The sequence below is a fragment of the Neltuma alba genome, unplaced genomic scaffold (assembly GCF_004799145.2).
Source record: "Neltuma alba isolate B1F8T4 unplaced genomic scaffold, ASM479914v2 tig00002026_pilon, whole genome shotgun sequence".
Taxonomy (NCBI): domain Eukaryota; kingdom Viridiplantae; phylum Streptophyta; class Magnoliopsida; order Fabales; family Fabaceae; genus Neltuma; species Neltuma alba.
The window spans coordinates 1-19767 of record NW_021632708.1 but is presented as its reverse complement, the minus strand read 5'-3'; the positions used below and the strand labels follow the sequence as shown (position 1 = coordinate 19767).

Below are 19767 nucleotides of genomic sequence, written 5' to 3'. Positions count from 1 at the left end.
AATAATACTAAATATCATGTGATTATATAAATAATTTTTTGTTATATAAATAATGCAAATTATTTAAAATTTTATATTTAACATGTAAATATATGCAAGAACATTGCGTGACATCTCTTGATGAAGTCAACTGACCTTTGCGTTTTCGGTCCAATTAACACAACACATGATCCAATTAAATTGTTAAGCCCAATACGTAAAATGGTGGGCTGAAGAAACCAGGTGCAAGGGTGAAAATAGGCGAGAGCAAAAAAAGTAAAATTATTCCTCATGAACGCAGAAAACCCCCGCTCAGAGACTCACCTACCATACGCAGGTGCGTGACAGGGATCGGATCTAGACGTAGTCAGGGCAAAGTTTTGGTGAACTGGGTAGGGAGCCAAAAAAAAAAGAAAGTAAAATTGATAAAGATGAGTTTTTGGTGATTTCAATTTTAGACAATACCTTGTCTAAATTATTTTATTTTTAAAATAGTAGTCGATTACTCATAATATATTTTATTTTGAAAATATTATTACTTAATTATAAGCTTACATGAAAAAATTAGAGCACATGATCATGTGTGATTTGAGAATTTGACATAATAGATATCAAGAATTTGATCCAAGTATTTTCCTTCAATTTTTAATTCTTTTCTAATTTTAATTTCCTATTAATCTGATTGCTCTTAAAATAAACTGGGCCGAGCCCAAGGATAGATGGTAAGCCCAAGGTGGGAACAAGTAACAAAATTAAGAAAAGAGACACTTAAGAAAGATATCTAAAACTAACAGAGAGTTGAGTTTAATAAAAATGGCTAGTTTATCAAACTATAGCGAACTAAAGTTTGAATTCCCATTAGGAGATATGCCCAATAATGTCTTAAATATGATTATTTCTAATAGAAAAATATTTGTGCCGAGCAAAAAAGAAAAAATAAAGATACCTAAAATGTTAGTCTTATTTTTTTGTTTTTATTGTCATTAATTAGTTGCTATTGCGTTAGTGATTCATATTTGAACATTTTCGAAAATAACTTTTAAATTTATATAACTTGATTATCTATATTTTATATATAGAAGCAGAAGAAGTATAAGAAGAGGTGCACGCCTAAGGGAGAAATTTAACACCTTTGTAGTTTGGCGCATAATATGCCTTTTATTGGAAAGACAAAAAATTACACTCCTTCCATTCCTTATTATAAGAAATAATTATCACAAAATATTAATTAAATTTAGTTAAAAGTAATAACTATATAAGATGTATATATATTTTTAATTATAGCCTTGTTTATAAAGAGAGTATATAAAAGATAATTATGAGTAGAAATTTATTGCAAAGAGATAATAAATAGTATATATTTAATGAGTATAAAAATATAAAAATCAATTTAAAATTTCATAAAAAATAATTTATTTTTTATATTTAGAAATACTAGTATTGAAAAGATTTTTTTTAATAAAAAAAGAATGGTTGGATTATTAAACTTGGTAAACCTTGTTCCATCACCACCGCCAATGGAAAATGACAGCTTTATGGTAAACGAACTTTTTGTGACTATTATACCCTCACACTTGTTGTAAGTTATCCATCAAACCTCATAGGAATCTGTCGCTTTCTTCCTCTCCTTCTTCTGTGAACAGGGACAAAGCATGGGAATGCCACCGTCCTTCCCTCAATCTTCCATATATTTCTTTTTGGCGTAAAAGATTTTAGATAGAGGATCAGGCTCAAATCAAAAACAAACTAAAGCATTTGATCTAGCTTCTTCTAGGTGATACTATGTAGATAGATGAACCTATAAATCCTCGTACATTTACTTAGGATGTGATTGATACGAGGGATTTGGGAGGAAGGGGAAAGAGAGGAGGAATTTAATCATTTTTCGTTGTTTGAACATACAAATTTTAGGAGGAAATTTTTAAAATTTTCCTCCCCTCCCCTCCTCAACCTCCCTTCCAAAAGTGTGAGGATTTGGAGGAAAATGTAATATTTTGTCATGTTGTAAATTATGTCCATATTTACCATATGTAATCAATATGTCTATATTTTGTAATGTTGTGACCATTATACCATATCTTAAATAAAATAAGAGTAAAATTGTCCATATTAAATATTTTTCCTCCCCTCTTTTTTTATAAATCCAGACAAGATAATATTAAAATCCTTCCACTCTCCTCCCCTCCCCTTCCCTCCATTAAAATCCCTCCCCTCCCTTTTTTCTCATTGAGCTAAACATACCCTTAGATATCGTGTTAATGAACTTGATACACAAGGCCCAATCCTAAACAATCAGCTTAACAGGTGAGGGCTAGTTAATTTTTTTTCTTTTAAAGAATGAGAATAAAATTTTGACAAAATGTTAAATACTCTTGTTTTTTACAAGAATTATAAGCCATAGTCCACCACATAAAGTTTGGATTATTTAATCCAAAAGAGTGAAGACCTTAACTTGTTCAAAAATATAAACTCAATAAGAAAAAAAGATTTTGTGATCTGCATGATTCAAATCAATAGGAAGCAAATTAAAATTTTGTAATCGAAACTCAATTCCTACATTTTAAATTTAGCCTGCTGAATTTAGATCATCCTTAATCAAGAATTTAAAGCATCTATATAAATATATATATTGCCATCCTATGTATGTAATGTATGTGTTCTGAATTAAATGACGGGTTGGTTGGGGTGATCTTGAATTATTAATGAGCTCTATCTAAACAATAAATCAAGAACAGAGAATGACGAGTGGATTTTTTTTTAATTAAAAAATTTTTGATGGATTTTTTTAAATAGGATATTTTCGTGTAATGATATATTAATTCTTGCATTCCATCATTAAAACATGCAAATCAAACAAAATAATATTCTCTGTAGAAAAAAAAAATGATATGCTCTCCAATCCCATGTATAAGTTTTTTTTTTTAAATGACATGTCTAATGGTCTATTAAAATTTTTAGTATTATTTTTTATTATGCCCCTCTTAATTATTAGTTAGTTTTATTGCATTAATTATCTATTTACTCACCATCTCTCTATATATAAAGGTACTTTTATAAAATAAATTGTTTTTTATACATATTTATTAGCCTTAACTGCAGCCAAAAAAAAATTAAATTTAAAATTTTAACCAATTTTTTAACTTATATAATTGGGTTATTCGTATCTTATACCGTCTCAAATTTAAACGTATATATAAAAATGAAAGAATGTCTTAAAGCTCATTAACTTGGTCTAATAATTTAATAAATTCTCAACTTCGTTCCTATTAAATATACATACTTTAAAAATTAAATAACATACACAAACATTTTACAAGGGACAAAAAGAACTAATGATAGAAAATTAAGGACATAACTTATAATTAGCATCAAAATAATTCTTCACAATCTGCCTTATAAATAAAACCAGAATGATAAAAAAAAAAAGAAATACAAAGTGTTCGTTTGTTTTCGTTTTTTGTTCTCAAAACAATTTTATATTTTTTAAAACAAATTTTAAGAATAAAAGCCAAAAAAAATCTATTTGGATAATTATTTAAAAAAATCCTATTTGTAAAAAATATATAAAAAGCACACATTTGGCGGACGGTGGCCATTGCCAGTGGTGACACTGGTGGGCGGTGGTTAAGAAAAGGATAAAATTTTTCTATTTTTTTAAAACAAAAATAAAAAACAAAAACAAAAAAAATCTAATTTTTTTTTTGATTTTGTAGTTTTTAAAAACATATCACTATTTTCTGTTTTTTAAAACAACCAATTAAAAATAAATTACTAAATAATTTTTTACTTTTTAAAAGTAAAAAATTATTTTCAAGACAAGGAACCAATTATAGCCCAATTTTTGTGTCTCTCTCTTTTTTTTTTTTTTTTTTTCCCCGGTGCGACACATCAAGGCTTGTTATTGCTGATGCACATTTTCATGACTCGTGCAACTCAATGCGCCGAAAAACCACCCCCTAAGATATTATTAACACGGCGCCAAATAGAGACAGGAAGGTTCCTAAGGAACGGAAGCAAAGCGAAGCAACTGGAGAAAAAACTCGCTCTCATTGGTAGCATGGCTGCTCCCTTAAGCCAAGTGTAATAACTCAACCCCTCCTTGACTAACCACAGTTAGTTAACCCAAACTCCTACTTCAACCCATCCTGGTTAATAACCCATCCCCCACTCACAATTCACATACATTTACCCCCTTTTATTCTCCAAATCGCCTTCAACCTTCAATTCGCCTCCTCCTTTTTCTTTTTTTTATTTTTTAATTCGGCTTCTCTCTCGCATTTGGTAAACAACTTTAGGTTACCAAAATAAACTGTACTCTGCTTCTCTGCTCCTACAAATACACACACAAACCATCATCGCATTGTGTTCTTCTTCCTCTCTCTCTCTCTCTCTCTCCCCCTCTTTCTCACATACAGTCATGAAGAGGTCTTCCAGTGCTTCTTCTTCTTCCTGCTCTTCTTCATCTCCGTCGCCTTCTTCTTCTTCTTCGTCTTCTTCTCTCGAGTTTCAGAATCCTGATCAGACGGAAGCGCGGGGCAGAGCGAGTAATAAGCGTGCCAGAAGGACTGGTCGTGGTAACGGTAACGGTAACGGCAATGGTGATGATGGTGATAATAGGTCGAATACGGTGAGAGCTATAAGGTCGAGGTCTTCCGCCATTAATGGCGGACGAAGTTCCGTTTACAGAGGAGTCACCAGGTGAGTAACTAACTAATCGTCGCGTTTCTCTGTGTTCTTGGATCGATATAGTGAGAATTAATTGCTGAGTGGTTTGACTGGATCGAGATTTTTCGGTTTTGGACTGTACTGAATCGAGATTGATTGTGGAAGAAAGAGACAATTGCCGTTGCTTGTTCATGAAATGAACGAAACGTTTTGAATTTTTTCCTTTTTCTGGTGTGTTCAATGAAGTGGATTTTGAATTTGTATTTGCATGTGAGAATACATTTGAGGAATTTGTGATTTTGATCCGTAGGCATCGATGGACTGGGAGGTTCGAAGCTCATCTCTGGGATAAGAGTTGCTGGAACAATCTCCAGAACAAGAAGGGACGACAAGGTACTTCTTCTTCTTCTTCTTTTTTTTTTAAATTATAAAAAGGGATTTTTTCTGTTTTATTTAATTAAAAAATGGGGAGGTTTTGATTATTAAAATAAAGAAAACTTGTGAGGGAAAATCAAGGAGATCTAATACCTTTGTTAATTAATTTATTTGTTTTTTTTACGGTGTTATTATTATTATGTTGTGTTTTCTGACTGTGATGTGTTTTCTCTGTCAATGCCAACGTTCACATACACCTTTTTGTCGCTGCCTTAGTTTATTTGGGTAAGTCTTCATGTTCTCGGATCTCATGCTCTTCTCATTTCTCAAAATTTATTATTAGATTTTCAAGAAAATAAGTTTTAAAAAAAGCCAAATGCTGAATTTTAAATCATGTACATACTATTTTTCTGACAAACAAAACTTAATGAATTTTCCAATTTGGGATTATGTCAGGTAGCCTCAACCATTAGAGAGCCATACTTTTAGAATGTAGTGAAGCTGTAATAGAAGTTGACTCATTTTCGATATTTGTTTAGATTAGATTATGACTCATTTTAGACCAGCTTGAAAATAAAGATTATTTATAAATTGTAGAGTTTAAAAAAGATTTATTTCATTTGACGCCTTATTTTTCTCTCATTATTTACTCATTTGAACAAAAAAATCAAACATTTTAATTTGCTACGTTAAGAAATACCTGTTCACGGTTTAAAATTCAATGGTGCTGTATGTATGCTGGTATAGAATAGCCAAATCGAATTTATATTTACGAGAGATAAATTATGTTTAAATCCCTCTGCTTGTACCCGTGCCGCTCTTGCTCCATTGGAAATTTATAAATACTTAAGAAAATTTCTTCCAACTTTGCAGATTATTTTCATTATTTTTATTACGTAGGAAATATTAAAATTATAACTAAATCATACTGTCAGATATATTAAAATCATACCCCAAAAAAAAAATGATGAAGTGCGACAAAGCCTTTGGAGTTTCAAAATAAATATTTTGTCTTAAGTGAATTATCACTTCCCACTGTTCCCTTTTTTTGGCTAACTCACTGTTCTAAATTAATGTTTCAAAAAATTACCAGAAATTTCGGAATAATCAATTAATTATATTATCATTTTTAGAGTTGGTCACTGGTCTTATTCTCCCATCAAAATTCTTATTTTTTTCTTTAATATCTACAGGGGCTTATGATAATGAAGAAGCTGCTGCGAGAACCTATGATCTTGCTGCTCTTAAATACTGGGGAAGAGATTCAACATTGAATTTCCCGGTACATTAATTTATTTCTCTTTTTGAAGCACATGTTACAATGTTTACCATCATACCAGTGTTTATTTAATTTAAATTAATCGGGCACATTTGCCCATATTTTGTCAAAATTCCATACTTTTTTTTTTCATAAGTCAAAACAACAAATTCCATACTTTATGCTTAAATTATCACTATCAGTATAAAAACCAGTACTGCAAACTGCACTATTCACAAAGCTGTCTAGCCTAAAGCTTCAGAAATACAAAGGGCCAGGAATTTATTTTAAATAAATACTTATAAGGTTCCCATGTTTGAGTTCTCATGAGTACTTTTAATAAAACTTGATGTTTAACTTAGGTTAATTGCAAAAACAATTTGTAATTATCACCAGCTGACTTGTGCCTTTGGGGTTCAAATGCGGGCGACTAAAATGAAAGAAGAATATTTGTGATTATGATATCAATGATATTTTAATTTAACTTAATGACATGAATGAATTAATTTTGCATTTTATTAATGAATTGTGCAGATAGAAATGTATACGAAGGAGCTTGAGGAAATGGAGAAGGTCACAAAAGAAGAGTACTTAGCTTCACTGCGACGGCAAAGCAGTGGATTTTCTAGAGGGGTTTCTAAGTATCGAGGAGTAGCTAGGTCAGTATATATGCGACACAAGACTTTAACTTTGGTTAATATTAAACATTAATCTAATGCAAAAAATTTATTTGATTTGAATAGGCATCACCATAATGGTCGATGGGAAGCTCGGATTGGAAGAGTATTAGGCAACAAGTATCTCTACTTGGGTACATACAGTAAGTTTCATTCTATTTCGTCTCATAAAACTTACTACCTCCGGTTCTATTTATAAGAATTTGTTTGTAATTTATAAACAATATGTTATAAATAGGACTAGAGGTAGTATTTTACAATTGTCTTGTTTTTTAAAAATAAATTTTAAGATAAATTATTTGGACTTACTCTTCCTTAAGTATTTTGAGATTGAAATTTTAAATTCACCAAACTAATATAGGAGACTATGCTTTTAATTATATCTAAAGGTTACGAAGTTTAAGACACCTAGCTAGATTGTATAAGTATGGTAAATCCTCTTTATTGCTTAGCCATTGTTTTTTTTTTAAAAAAAATAAATGTAGAGAGAAAATAAAGAAAATGTTAGAAAATTTTGTTAATTTAATTTATTTTTTAGCATACGAGAATATGTTACAAGTGACTTATATTAAGGATTTGAGTGGTATCATACAACACAAAGCTTTTGTTTTTGCCCAACCACAAAGCTTCAAATTTTAATATTTTCTGATATCTCATTGAATCATACCTTCCTAGATTGGAATCCAACAATATCTTAGTTTATTAATAAGCATTTGGTCCCCCATCTCATTTAATAACATTTTCGACACAAATTAATGGAAACCTCAAACGCCATTAAATATTTTAGGTGCATGCACAGAATAACGCCTCAAGTCCGTTCCAATTATACTCCTCTAGTCTACTTATAAGGATAATAGAAAATTTGTATTCCTATTTATAAGGTAATAAGAGACATTTTTTATATAAATATATAATTTTACTTTTTATTTATTATTATATTGACTTTGTTTTCATAAGATATACTCCTCCAGTTCTTAATATATGACCCAATTCTTGAGTTGGTTTTGGTTCTAATATAAGACCCATTTTTCATATTTATCAATTTTCTCTAAATACCCCTATAAATATTCAACTACAATCAAGTAAAAGAAGGAGGAGTATTAAGAAGATGATTATGGTTTTAGGAAAAATGTGTCACTTTTCTTATAATTAACTAACTTACCTAACTTCCTTAATCTAATCAAATTAGTTAAATGGGTCTTATATTAAGGACCGGAGGAGTACTATATATTAAATAGGTATAAAGTTGAAAAATTATTAAATTTTAAATGAGAGTTATAGAAGTTTAAAATTTTTCTTAATCCATATAAAACATATTAAAAGTGACTTATAGATTAGACAAGTACTATATATGAAACACAACATTTCAAAGACATTCACACAAAACAAATTAACGACTCAAACTTTATTGCATCAATGTGTTGCACACACTATACAATCAATAATGTTTGGTGTATTAAAAATTTTGTGGGGACCACTTTGGTCCACATGCACAAATCTCTACTTTGACCAGATTGTAATTAATTTTTTTGGGGGGGGGGGTATGAGAGTTAATGCTGAAAGTAGCAAAATCATGTGCCTTCCCCCCCTTTTATTAATGGATCCAATGTGTTCAAAGTGGCCACCGCGAGGGAGTTATGTGTAGAGATCAGGATTTAATTAAAGCTATGGAATATTGATGCCAAATCTCAAATATTAAATTTTTTCTAAAGTATCTCTACATTTTTGGGTGTGAGATTAATCTTATTTGAGATATTAATACCTTCTTGCATGCAACCATTTTTTTTTAAAATTTTAATAAGCAGGTGAGAGTTTGGATTCTACCACTTCCGATTCTTAATATAAGAGTTAATTGAAGATTTAATTTAGTTCTAAATATAAAATTTCAATTTACTTTGTTTTCAATATTCATTCATTTTTCTTTTAAGTACTCTTTATGATAATTACTTTTCATCGGGTGGTAGTTCCATTATTGTAATACACATGATAAATAGGAGTTAAGAAAGGCAATATCAATTTATTACAAATAACTAAGTTTTTTAATATCTATAAATTAGTTATTTAATTCTTATTTTTTACCCCCTTTGTCTTGGTGATTGGGTCATGGATCATTAGCACAAAAATAAAATTATTTATTGAATTTTTTTTGCTTCCCTATGATTCTATTGTCAATTGAGTTTTCTTGAAGACTTTTTTTCTATTATTTTGTTATTCGTAATTTTGATTTATTTGAATTTCATTAATATGTGCTTATTGAAATATTATATATTTTCCTTTGAATTTTAGAGCTACTGTTGCTGGTGTGAATTTTGTGATTCTTCCTACAAATTATTTCAAGCATGTAAAAGAAAATATGTTAAGTCGGTTCCCTTATTTATTTTCTTTCAAATAGTACCTTCTGAAAGATGAGTTTTTAAACTATTTTCTTCATATTTTAATCTTCAAATTATTTTCTGCAAAAATATATATTTATTTATGAAAACAATTTTTTATTAGAGTTAATCAAGATTGATGCCCTGTTAGTTGGCTTAACACCAACCCAACATTTGACAATTAGCCCTAAACCCATAAAAGCCGGTGGTTTTGCATATGTTGGAGGATACAACATATCCTTGACTTCTTACTTCTTTCTTGAAAATGCATGTTTCATAAAGATTGAGAAATGGATTATCTTCTTATTTTTTTTAATGGTGTTTATAATTCATAGCTATAATCTCTTATATTCGATAATTATATTGAGTATGATACAATTAAAAAAAATTAACTATTTAGTATGTATAGTTTTGATTTAATTACAACCCAATCCTTGATATTTAATCGAATCTTAACTACTAGTGACTAGATAATATTTTAAAGTTTAGGGATTAACAATTAACAAATTAACCATCAAAACTTGAAGGGTATGCTAAACTCCCAAAACTAAGTTATAACTTGTAATTGAATTAAAATTATAAAATTAAAAGACGATTTTTTTAAAAAAAAAAATTAACAATATATGAAAGAAGAGAAATGTTGCGGAGCAAAATTTGAACTGGATTATACCCCATCCTCTCTCTCTCTCCCCCTCTATATATATGTGTGTGTGTGGGGCGGGGGAACAAGATCACAAGATTCAATTTTAATCTACACGCAGTCCACGGGATGTTTGGAACACTCTATAATCACTTCTTAGAAGTACTTTTTCGTAAATCGAGACAAACTCCTTTACATATTTACTTCATATACTGTAAAAACACTTCTGAAACTATAGTTTTTCTTACCTAAATATCCCTGTCTACGATATCCTTCCAAAGCGTCAGTCCAAAGGAATCTGTTCTTCTGTCCAAAAAAAAAAAAAAAGAAATCTGTTCAGTATTTTTTTTTGTAAAAAAAAGAAAATAATTGTGGGCCAGTCGGATCAATGGCGTATTTAACTGAAAGATACGGAGATTTTGAAGAAAAAGAGATTAGATCAACAACACTTGCCTCTAACAAACACACCCGGTGGGCACGTGATTTCTAATCCTTCCCATCGCACATAATGGTTTACTTTCTTTGATACTGCATCCTAAAGTCATCTTTTTTGTTCCTTTTTCTGTGCTTAATTTATTATATCAGTCTTTAACCACATATTTAATTACTACTTTTTGTTGCTGCTAATCTTTATCATTTTCTCTGCCATAGTACGTAAAGTTCAGCTTTCTCAGATACTTTTCTGTATATCTTATCTTTTTTCTTTAGTTGTTTATTTTTGGGTTTAACTAACTCATTAAATAGTCACAAATTATTTTTTTTAAAATTAATCTGCAAATTCCTATAGTTCCATATAATTTTTAATTAAGTTTCTGTACTTTTTTTGTTAGATCCTCATACTAATATTTAATCAGGTCTATTCCTTTTAACGAGTTACTTGATGGACCTGATTAAAAATCAAGTAAAACTATACAAGAACCTCATAAAAAGAAGAAAAAATTATAAGAATTTGGGTAAAAATTAGTAAAATTATAAAACTTTGATAAAAAAGATAAAAACTATAGGGATCCAATTAAGAAATAAATAAAATTATAGAGATTTGCAGATTAAATTTTCTTTTTTTTCCCTTCTTCTTTGATGTGTGACTTGATTGGAAAAAAACTATACATTAAAATGTAACGAAACTGTAAATACTTAGTTTAAAAAAACTCTATAAACTTGATTAAAAATTAGACAAAATTGTAAAGACTTTCATATTAAACTTTAAAGGCTTTTTTTTCCCTCTTTTTCTTCTATTATATGTTGCCTTATTGTTACCCTCCCACGCTCACATACTGACCCACGCAGCTTTAACCCGTGACATCACAAAGGCCTTTTTATGAACCTTTGAGTTACTCCAAGAGTGATAATCACGTGACAGTGTATCAAAAATTGGCTAATCATGTGACATCTTTAGTAAACATGGAACATAAATTATGGGGTATAGATTCTGATGAGCTTTTTTCCCCTTAATTAATTATTTTGATACTGTTCATTGTTCATGAGGATATTGCATGTGATTAGCTAAGTTCATGTCCTAAATTAGGAAAAAAAGAATTAATTAATTTAATCTAATTCTAATTAATTACTTTTGATTCCCAATAATCTTCAGGTACTCAAGAGGAAGCAGCCACAGCTTACGACTTGGCAGCTATCCAATACAGAGGCGCAAATGCGGTGACCAATTTCGACATTAGCAGATACATTGACAAGATCACCCTCATCAACCAGAACAACAATGGCGAATCCCAGCAAGTTCAAACTGTAATCACAATACCATCACAAGTGGAAGAAGATGAATATGAAGAAGAAGAAGAAGAAGAAGCACCTCCCCATTCATCCTCTTCCCCCTGCTCCTCCTCCGAGTCAGAAAATCTGCAGAATCAGAAGCAACCACCACAACAGCAGCTACAAGACCAAGAAATCGAACCAGAAAATCCTCAAATTCACCCTATTCAGATCTCTCCACCGAACGAAGAATCCGTTCCGATTGCTCCTGTGGAGCCTACTACGACCGCCGATGAACAGGAGCTTCCATGGATATTCATGGACGACGACGGATTCTCGCAGTTTAGGGTTCCAGATCTTCCTGACGTCGACCTACTGAGCGCGTTCGGTGATGGCGCACGAAGATTCGACGACGACATTGGATTTCTATTCAGGCCAGATCCCGAGGAGGCCGATTTCAACCTGGACGCGATTTTGAGCAGCCCGAGCTGTGGAGATCTGGCGATGGCGGATTCAAGGAGGATGATGGCGGGTGATTATGATTGTGGGCAAGAGAAGAAGTTGCTATGTTCCGCAAAATCTGCTTCTTGGTCACCAAACTCTTCGATTTCTTGTTCCGATTATACTTCATGATCGATCTTTGAGGTGGGTGGATTGATGGAGACATTGTTGGATCTGCCTTGATTTGTTGTGTGTTTTTGTGATAGGTGTTGGTGAATTGTGCAGCGTTCTTCATGGCTTTGCCTTAATCCATCCATACAAACTTTTTTTCGTTCTTTTTTTTTTTTTCTTTTTCCCTTTTTTTTAGTTTAAATTTTAAATTTATTGTCAAAATTAGTCATAAGAACTGTGAAGTTACTTACTTGAATGGAAAGACATTCATTCATCTTTGGTTAACAACTTTGGTTCTGCTCTTATAGTTGCTTAATATTCGTGGGAAACTTTGAATTATTTAACTTGTGGAGATCTCAGTTTTTAAAAGAATAATTTTACCTTAACTGCCCTCAACCTGAAAAGATTAATCTTTTATTTTTTGGCCAAAAAAACTCTTTTATTTAATAGATACTTTAAAAAATTAGGGGAAAAAATCCTACTTTGATATAGAAGAATCTAATAAATTTTAAGATTTTTTTTTTCAAAAAGTAGCACTTTAATTTTAAAATTCTAAATAAAAAACCTACAAAAATGTTTTAAGTGTAGGTAATTGTTATTAAACTATAAAAAAAAAAACAAGACTCATTTGATACTTTGAAATTTAAGTGGTGTGCAATTTTTCGAAAATTTTCCTAACTTTTATACTCTTCCAGTTCTTAATATAAGATGCAATTAAGAGTTGATGTCAGTCACATATGTAAGTCCTATTCGACATATTTATCAATTTTTTTAAAACTAACCGTGTTAATATTTTTTCAACAATAATCAGGTAGGAGAAGAAAAAAATTAAGGAAGATGTTTAGAATATTTTAGAAAAAATCTCATATTAACTAATTTAATTAACATTTAATTTACTTAAATTAATTAATTATGTTTTATATTAATAACTGAGGAATACTTGCCAATTACAGGTACTCCGCGAATTTTGTACACATATTTTGATGCAAATTTTTCCGCCAATATATATGCACACATATATATGAAAACTTTGAAAAACATGACAAAAAGACGCCAGATAACACGCACTACTGTTTTTGGATGACCATGCTCCCATAGGTGAGGAGAGACAAATAAGCCGCATAAAGAGAGAGAAGTCTGTTCCCCTCTGGTGGCGCTAGAGAGCAACTCATCATAGGCTGGTTTGTATTGAATAGAAAGTGATTTTGAAGAATGGATTTTCTCAAAAACTGATCAATCCAGTTTCTTTTCTCTCAAACTCATAATATTATTCTCATAATAGGGCTTGAGAAATAAAATGTTCTTTCATAAGGAGGAATTACGATGCCGATATAAATACCTTGTTGGTAAGCAATCTATAAAAAGTTTTATAAGTGCCATTTGAGCTTGGAAGCATGTTATAATCTTAATAAGCTTCCGGATCCCAACACATCTAAATTTTTTTATATAAAAAAAATCTTAAAATTATAGGTGCGATCGAATTCATGATCTCTTATTTATAAGAGTTTCTATATGGTTGGACTATAATGCCATTAACATCATTATCGTGTTTTGGACAAGTCTACAACCAAACTTAGCGCATGGTTGGATCACCATCGGAGGGACCAAATGTGTCTTGAAATTGACAAAACTAAGATCCTGTTTGGTTCAATTACTAAGTGCTTATAGATGGTAACGTAATGCAATGGGATGTAATGTAATATTCCATACCATCAATATGTTTGATAAGTCATTAATAAGATTTGGCAAAGACAATTATCTTTCATATTTAATCAAATAAAAAAAAATTAAAAGTCTAGAATACCCCCAATCACAAGTACAAATAGAGATGATGCTCCTACACCTCTTCTACAATTGTTGATCCCCCTTTGTCAAATCCTTGCAAGTCACAGCACCTCTTTAACAACTCGTAGCCCACCTCCATTTTTGCTTCAGCTTTGTCTTGAATTTTCCAATTTGAAACACTTTCAATTTTCTTCTCTCCATAATTAGACTATACTGAACAAGAAGGAAAGAACCAAATTAGCCTTGCTTTTCTCCATACAGATGCCTTCTTCGTTTTCAGCTCTTAGACGCAATGCCGTTCTCATATGTCATTTCAACATTCATTGTCACTCACTACGACGACCCTTGTGTATTGTCCATCTTCCACAACTTTGTGCTATGTTTACATTTGAGTTCTCTCACTGCCGACAACAATTCCCTTTCTTCATCAACTCTTTTAGCTATGGTCTACATGTGATGCACCCAAAACAGCACAGATCTGGAGAGAGGGGACAAGGATCGACATATTTGGAGGTAAAGGTGAAGTAGTATGAGGAGGTGATGATAATGGAGGAAAGAGACAAGGGAGAAGGAGAGGGAGTGATGATGGTAATGGAGTGAGGGAGATAAAAAGATAAAGTTTGGAGATGGATAACGTTTAAGAGCAAATATTGTGTTTTCACATTGATTACAGAGGATAAAATGGACATTTATGAGAGATTGCAACCCTGCAAAGATCATTCATAGCCCCTCGCATAGAAATAGATATTACAAAAAAATGTGCAATTGATATTACTGTTGTAATCTTTTTTACTGTTAGTAAGTTGAACCAAAATGTCATTTATGGTAATACAATAAGGATTATCATTGTAAACCTGCAATGGAGATGAACCAAACGGGCCCTAAAGTTTGCGGGTGAGTTGGAGTTTTTGAGTTGTTTGGATAAACTTTTTGTCCAACCAACTTTTGCTTGAAAGGTTGAAATTTTGAGCTTTTGCAACTGTCATCATGGAGAGGGAAAGCAAATGAGAATGAAAAGAAAGATCAAGGCATTTAAGTGGGTCTACCTTAATCCAATAATTTAATTTGTTTTTACTAATAATTTAATTATTTTTGTTAAATTTATCAAATTATATATATGATATGTTGTCCAAGTTCTTCACATAAGGCTCAGTCGACTAATTTGAAAAGATTATAAAAGCTAAATAAATTACTTGATTACATTATATGTTATGTAATCCCTCTAAAATATTCATACATACTACTATATTATAAATAAATTTATAAGTTAGGTAAATTATCTTAGAAAAAATGATATTTTTTCAGTCATTTTATATCTGAACTTACTTTCTATTACTAATCCAAACAAGTTTTAATTTATTAAACTAACTTTTATAAAAGTCAATCCAAACATAAATCACATTACACTAACTGACTTTTATCTTAACGTATGTTTGTAAAAGTCAGATGAAATAAAAACCACTTTTGCCATGCTAATTCAAACACACCCTTAAAGTTTTGCCGCCCAAAAAAAAAACCTTGAGGCTTCTTGTTTTTTTTGGGACTAAAGTATAGGTATCTTCTTATTGGAGACAATCCTATTTGAGGCATTGTCAGGTACTAAATATGAAAACTTCTCCCAATAAGAATTCAAATATTAATTTATTATATTATGAGAGACTAACTCTTTCTATTAGATTTAACCTTCATTGGTCAACCTTGAGGCTTCATGTCCACAAACCAATATGAAAAAATGGAAAAAGAAAACTCGAGGCTTGATCCAAACAGGCTCAATAAGGGGCCCATACTTGTGGTTATGTTTTGGCCCATGCTTATACAGGCCCAATTTGAAGACAAAAATTAAAAAAATCCATAATTTTTTTTTTTGGCCAACAAAAAAAATCCATAATTATAAATCAGATTAAATTGACAAATATATGTCATCACTTTGATATTGTAAAACTAATCAATGAACGTGTCAACCCAAACGGAATTTATTTGACAGTAACAGACAAACCGAGTTGGTTTCTTCTGGCTCTTCGTTTCCGGTCTCGTACTCGTTCTGGTGACTCGGCCTCACTCAGCCTGTATCTCGCGTAATTCTAGCTTTTCCTTCTCTGAGCCAGGAAAACCCTAGCCATGAACGCGCGTGGATTCGCAAAACGTGCTTTTTGAAGGCGAAGTTGGTGCCAAAAGACACCGTTTTCGATAATTGAAAAATCTCAAGCTCTATGCCTGGTTCGACTCGACTCAGCTTGACTCTTGGCTCCAAGGTTGGTGAATTTTGCTCGCCGCATCTTGCTTCTGGTTTATTTTTTAACAACTAAATAGCACAACTTGGCGTTTTGAGAATGGAGGAGCATTTGTGTGTTATGACATTGCCTTTTATCCTTTTTCGGGGAAGTGTAGGACCTACTGATGAAATCATAATTTATAAGTTTTTAATTGTTGTGGTAACGTTATCTCTGGATTGTCAGGTATGAAACTATGCATGAGTTGGGTCAGTTGCGTTATGCCAAGTGTAGTTTTTGTGGGTTGTATTCTGAATGGTTTCTTTTGTCCAAAGAAAAGTTTGGTCCTCAAATTGAATTTTTGGTGCTTGTTTTTTGAAGCTACAATGGGCATGTATTGCTTTCAAAATTTCCTCTGAGGTCTATAAAAATAGGGTAGATCAATTACTTTGCATCCTGCAGATTGAGCACTGATTAGCATTTTCTTAGTACAATGTTGGTCTCAGCTTTCAACTCTTCCTGCATCTGTAATTAACGTTTTTCATTGTTTAAAAGAAATATTGTCATGAACTATCAGCAGTCAAGCTTTACCTATTGTGGCTCATTATTTTCGTTGATAACATTGTATTTTTTTAATATATTTTCTTAATTAGAAAATTGTTACCGGTGAGAAGGTTTACATGCCATTGAGCTCAGAACCTCCAAATTAAGCTTTCATGGGCCTGCCACGAAGGGTTTTTTTGTTTTTGTTCTAGTTGAACTTCAATTGTCTTTGGGAAATGCTCTTCTAATTAAAATTTCTGGATTTTTTACTTGTAAAATATTTGCTTCTTAAAGTTCTTGTTCAAGATTTTAATGGCATATTACTTGATTTTGTTTATTCCTTAGGTTTACTTATAAATTTGCCTATTAGACCACCTTTTTGTTGAGAAGAAAGGCTGCCCTTTTTGGGCTTGGAATACTTATAATATTAGGCTAATTTATGCATATATCATATATGTAATCCATGTCCGTTTTAGCCATAGGGCGGGAGACATATTGGTTTCCTAGCATTTAATACTTGTCAATTTATCAATCTACAATACTTCTGATGGCTCTCCCCATAGTCAATATTTGCTCTGCTTTCTTTCTTGTATTATATGAATGAAAAATAATCCGAGTTTTTAAGATAGTGATGTGCACTTCATCAATCTCCTGTACAGGCAAATAATTCAGGCAACTTCCATTATTCCTTCCGAAAGATGAGCATTAGGCCTATTTTGTAGTCCTCACAAGGAAAACCATAAAAGTGAGTTTATCATTCATTGTCTTGTCATGGATGTTGAAGCAGTGGATGATGGAGAAAGCAGTGATAGACTTGAACCTCATAGGGGCCGGAGACAGAACGCAACTGTAAATCTGGCTGGAAGAGAAATAATTAATCATAGTGGCGACGCAGATATGAAACCACAAGTGGGCATGTTGTTTGAAACAGAAGATGCTGCAAGATCATTTTATGATGCATATGCAAGGCGAGAGGGTTTTAGCACCCATGCAGGTCAGTTCAGCCGTACAAACCCTGATGGTCCAATTGTAACTTGGGACTTTTCTTGTACTAGGGAGGTATTTAAAAGGAAGAACATAGAAAGTTGCAATGCAATGCTTAGAATAGAGAGAAAAGATGCCAACAGCTGGATTGTCACAAAATTTGTTGAGGACCATAACCATTCCCTAGCCTCCCCTAGTAAGGTACGCCACCTTCGACCCCGTAGGCATTTTGCTGGTGCTACAAGGAATGCATCCGAGACATTCAATGCTACTAGTGATGCTTATATCTCAACAGATGGGAATCGTGTAGTTCATGAACCAACTCGTGTAGTCAGGAGTTCCTCTCCAGTAGATCTAAGTTACCGATCCAGAAACAATGGTCCTTTAACATATGTAAGACCTACTCGAAATAGGACCCTTGGAAGAGATGCTCAAAATCTTCTGAATTATTTTAAGAAAATGCAGGCAGAAAATCCTGGTTTTTATTATGCTATACAACTTGATGAGGAGAACCGTATGACGAATGTGTTTTGGGCTGATGCAAGGTCAAGAGCAGCCTATAACTACTTTGGTGATACTGTAGTTTTTGATACTATGTATAGACCAAATCAATACCAAGTCCCATTTGCTCCCTTTACAGGAATCAATCACCATGGTCAAATGGTTTTATTCGGTTGTGCATTACTTTTGGATGAATCTGAGTCTTCCTTTACCTGGCTATTCAAGACATGGCTATCTGCTATGAATGATCGACCTCCTGTTTCAATAACCACAGACCAAGATAGAGCTATTCAAGCTGCTGTTGCCCAGGCCTTTCCAGGAACTCGCCACTGTATTTGCAAGTGGCACATTTTGAGGGAAGGTCAAGAAAGATTAGCTCATGTTTACCTTGCTCATCCTTCTTTTTATGGAGAGCTGTATAGCTGCATCAATTTCTCCGAGACTGTTGAGGAATTTGAATCAACATGGAAATCTCTGCTAGATAAATATGAGCTTCAGAAAAATGAGTGGCTTCAGGCAGTGTTTAATGCTCGCAAAACAGTGGGCCCCTGTTTATTTCGTGGCACATTTTTTGCTGCTGCTCTTATTTCAAGCCATGGGGTCAGTTCCTTTTTTGATGGCCATGTGAATCAACAGACCAAACTTACCTTTATTCTTTAAGCAGTATGAAAGAGCTCTTGAACAGTCACTGGAAAAAGAAAAGAAGCCGATTATGATACAATTTGCACCACGCCTGTGTTGAAGACTCCATCACCAATGGAACAACAGGCTGCAAATCTATACACAAAGAAGATTTTCTTAAAGTTTCAAGAGGAACTGGTGGGGAAACTTTTGTGTATATGCTGACAATATTGAGAGTGATGGTGTGTGGTCAGTAAATACAGGGTTGCAAAATATGAACATGATCACAAGGCATACATGGTAACTTTAGATGCTTCTGAATTGAAAGCAAATTGCAGCTGTCAGATGTTGAATACTCGGGCCTTCTTTGCCGGCATATTTTGACTGTATTTACTGTCACAAATGTTCTTACGCTTCCACCGCACTACATATTGAAGCGATGGACAAGGAACGCTAAATTAGTAGTCAATCAGATGATCAAATTGCAGATTCACACGCCATTGAAACTCTCACCCTGCGTTTCAACAGTATATTTCGTGAAGCCATTAAACTTGCTGAAGAAGGAGCAGTAGCAGCGGAAACTTATAATGCCGCAATGAATGCTCTAAGAGAGGGCGTGAAAAAGGTTTCTGTGTTGAAAAGAAACGTTGCAAAAGTCAGAACTCCAAGTGCTCAGGGTAATGGAAGAGTAGTCAGGAAGATTATAGCAAGAAGAGCCCTTTATCTATGTTGCAAGATCCAGTGTCGCATTGCTTTAACCTTAATGACATGGGGCTTCCTGTTGCTGATCTTAATCAACCTAGTGGCTCTGTTTCTATTTATCGCAATGGTGGTCCTC

The 19767-nt window shown here is 32.5% G+C and overlaps 1 protein-coding gene and 1 pseudogene across 1 annotated transcript; both read left to right on the top strand.

Moving 5' to 3' along the window:
• The first annotated feature begins 4396 nt into the window (after positions 1 to 4396).
• On the top strand, positions 4397 to 12374 carry LOC114715696 (AP2-like ethylene-responsive transcription factor At1g16060). The gene is made up of 7 exons (XM_028900570.1): positions 4397 to 4677; positions 4955 to 5037; positions 5296 to 5304; positions 6213 to 6301; positions 6812 to 6936; positions 7021 to 7097; positions 11558 to 12374. The coding sequence occupies exons 1-7, from the start codon at positions 4397 to 4399 to the stop codon at positions 12304 to 12306; spliced, it is 1413 nt and encodes a 470-aa protein (XP_028756403.1). The 3' UTR covers positions 12307 to 12374.
• A 3679-nt stretch (positions 12375 to 16053) lies between these two features.
• On the top strand, positions 16054 to 19606 carry LOC114715558 (protein FAR1-RELATED SEQUENCE 3-like; annotated as a pseudogene).
• Positions 19607 to 19767: the final 161 nt, after the last annotated feature.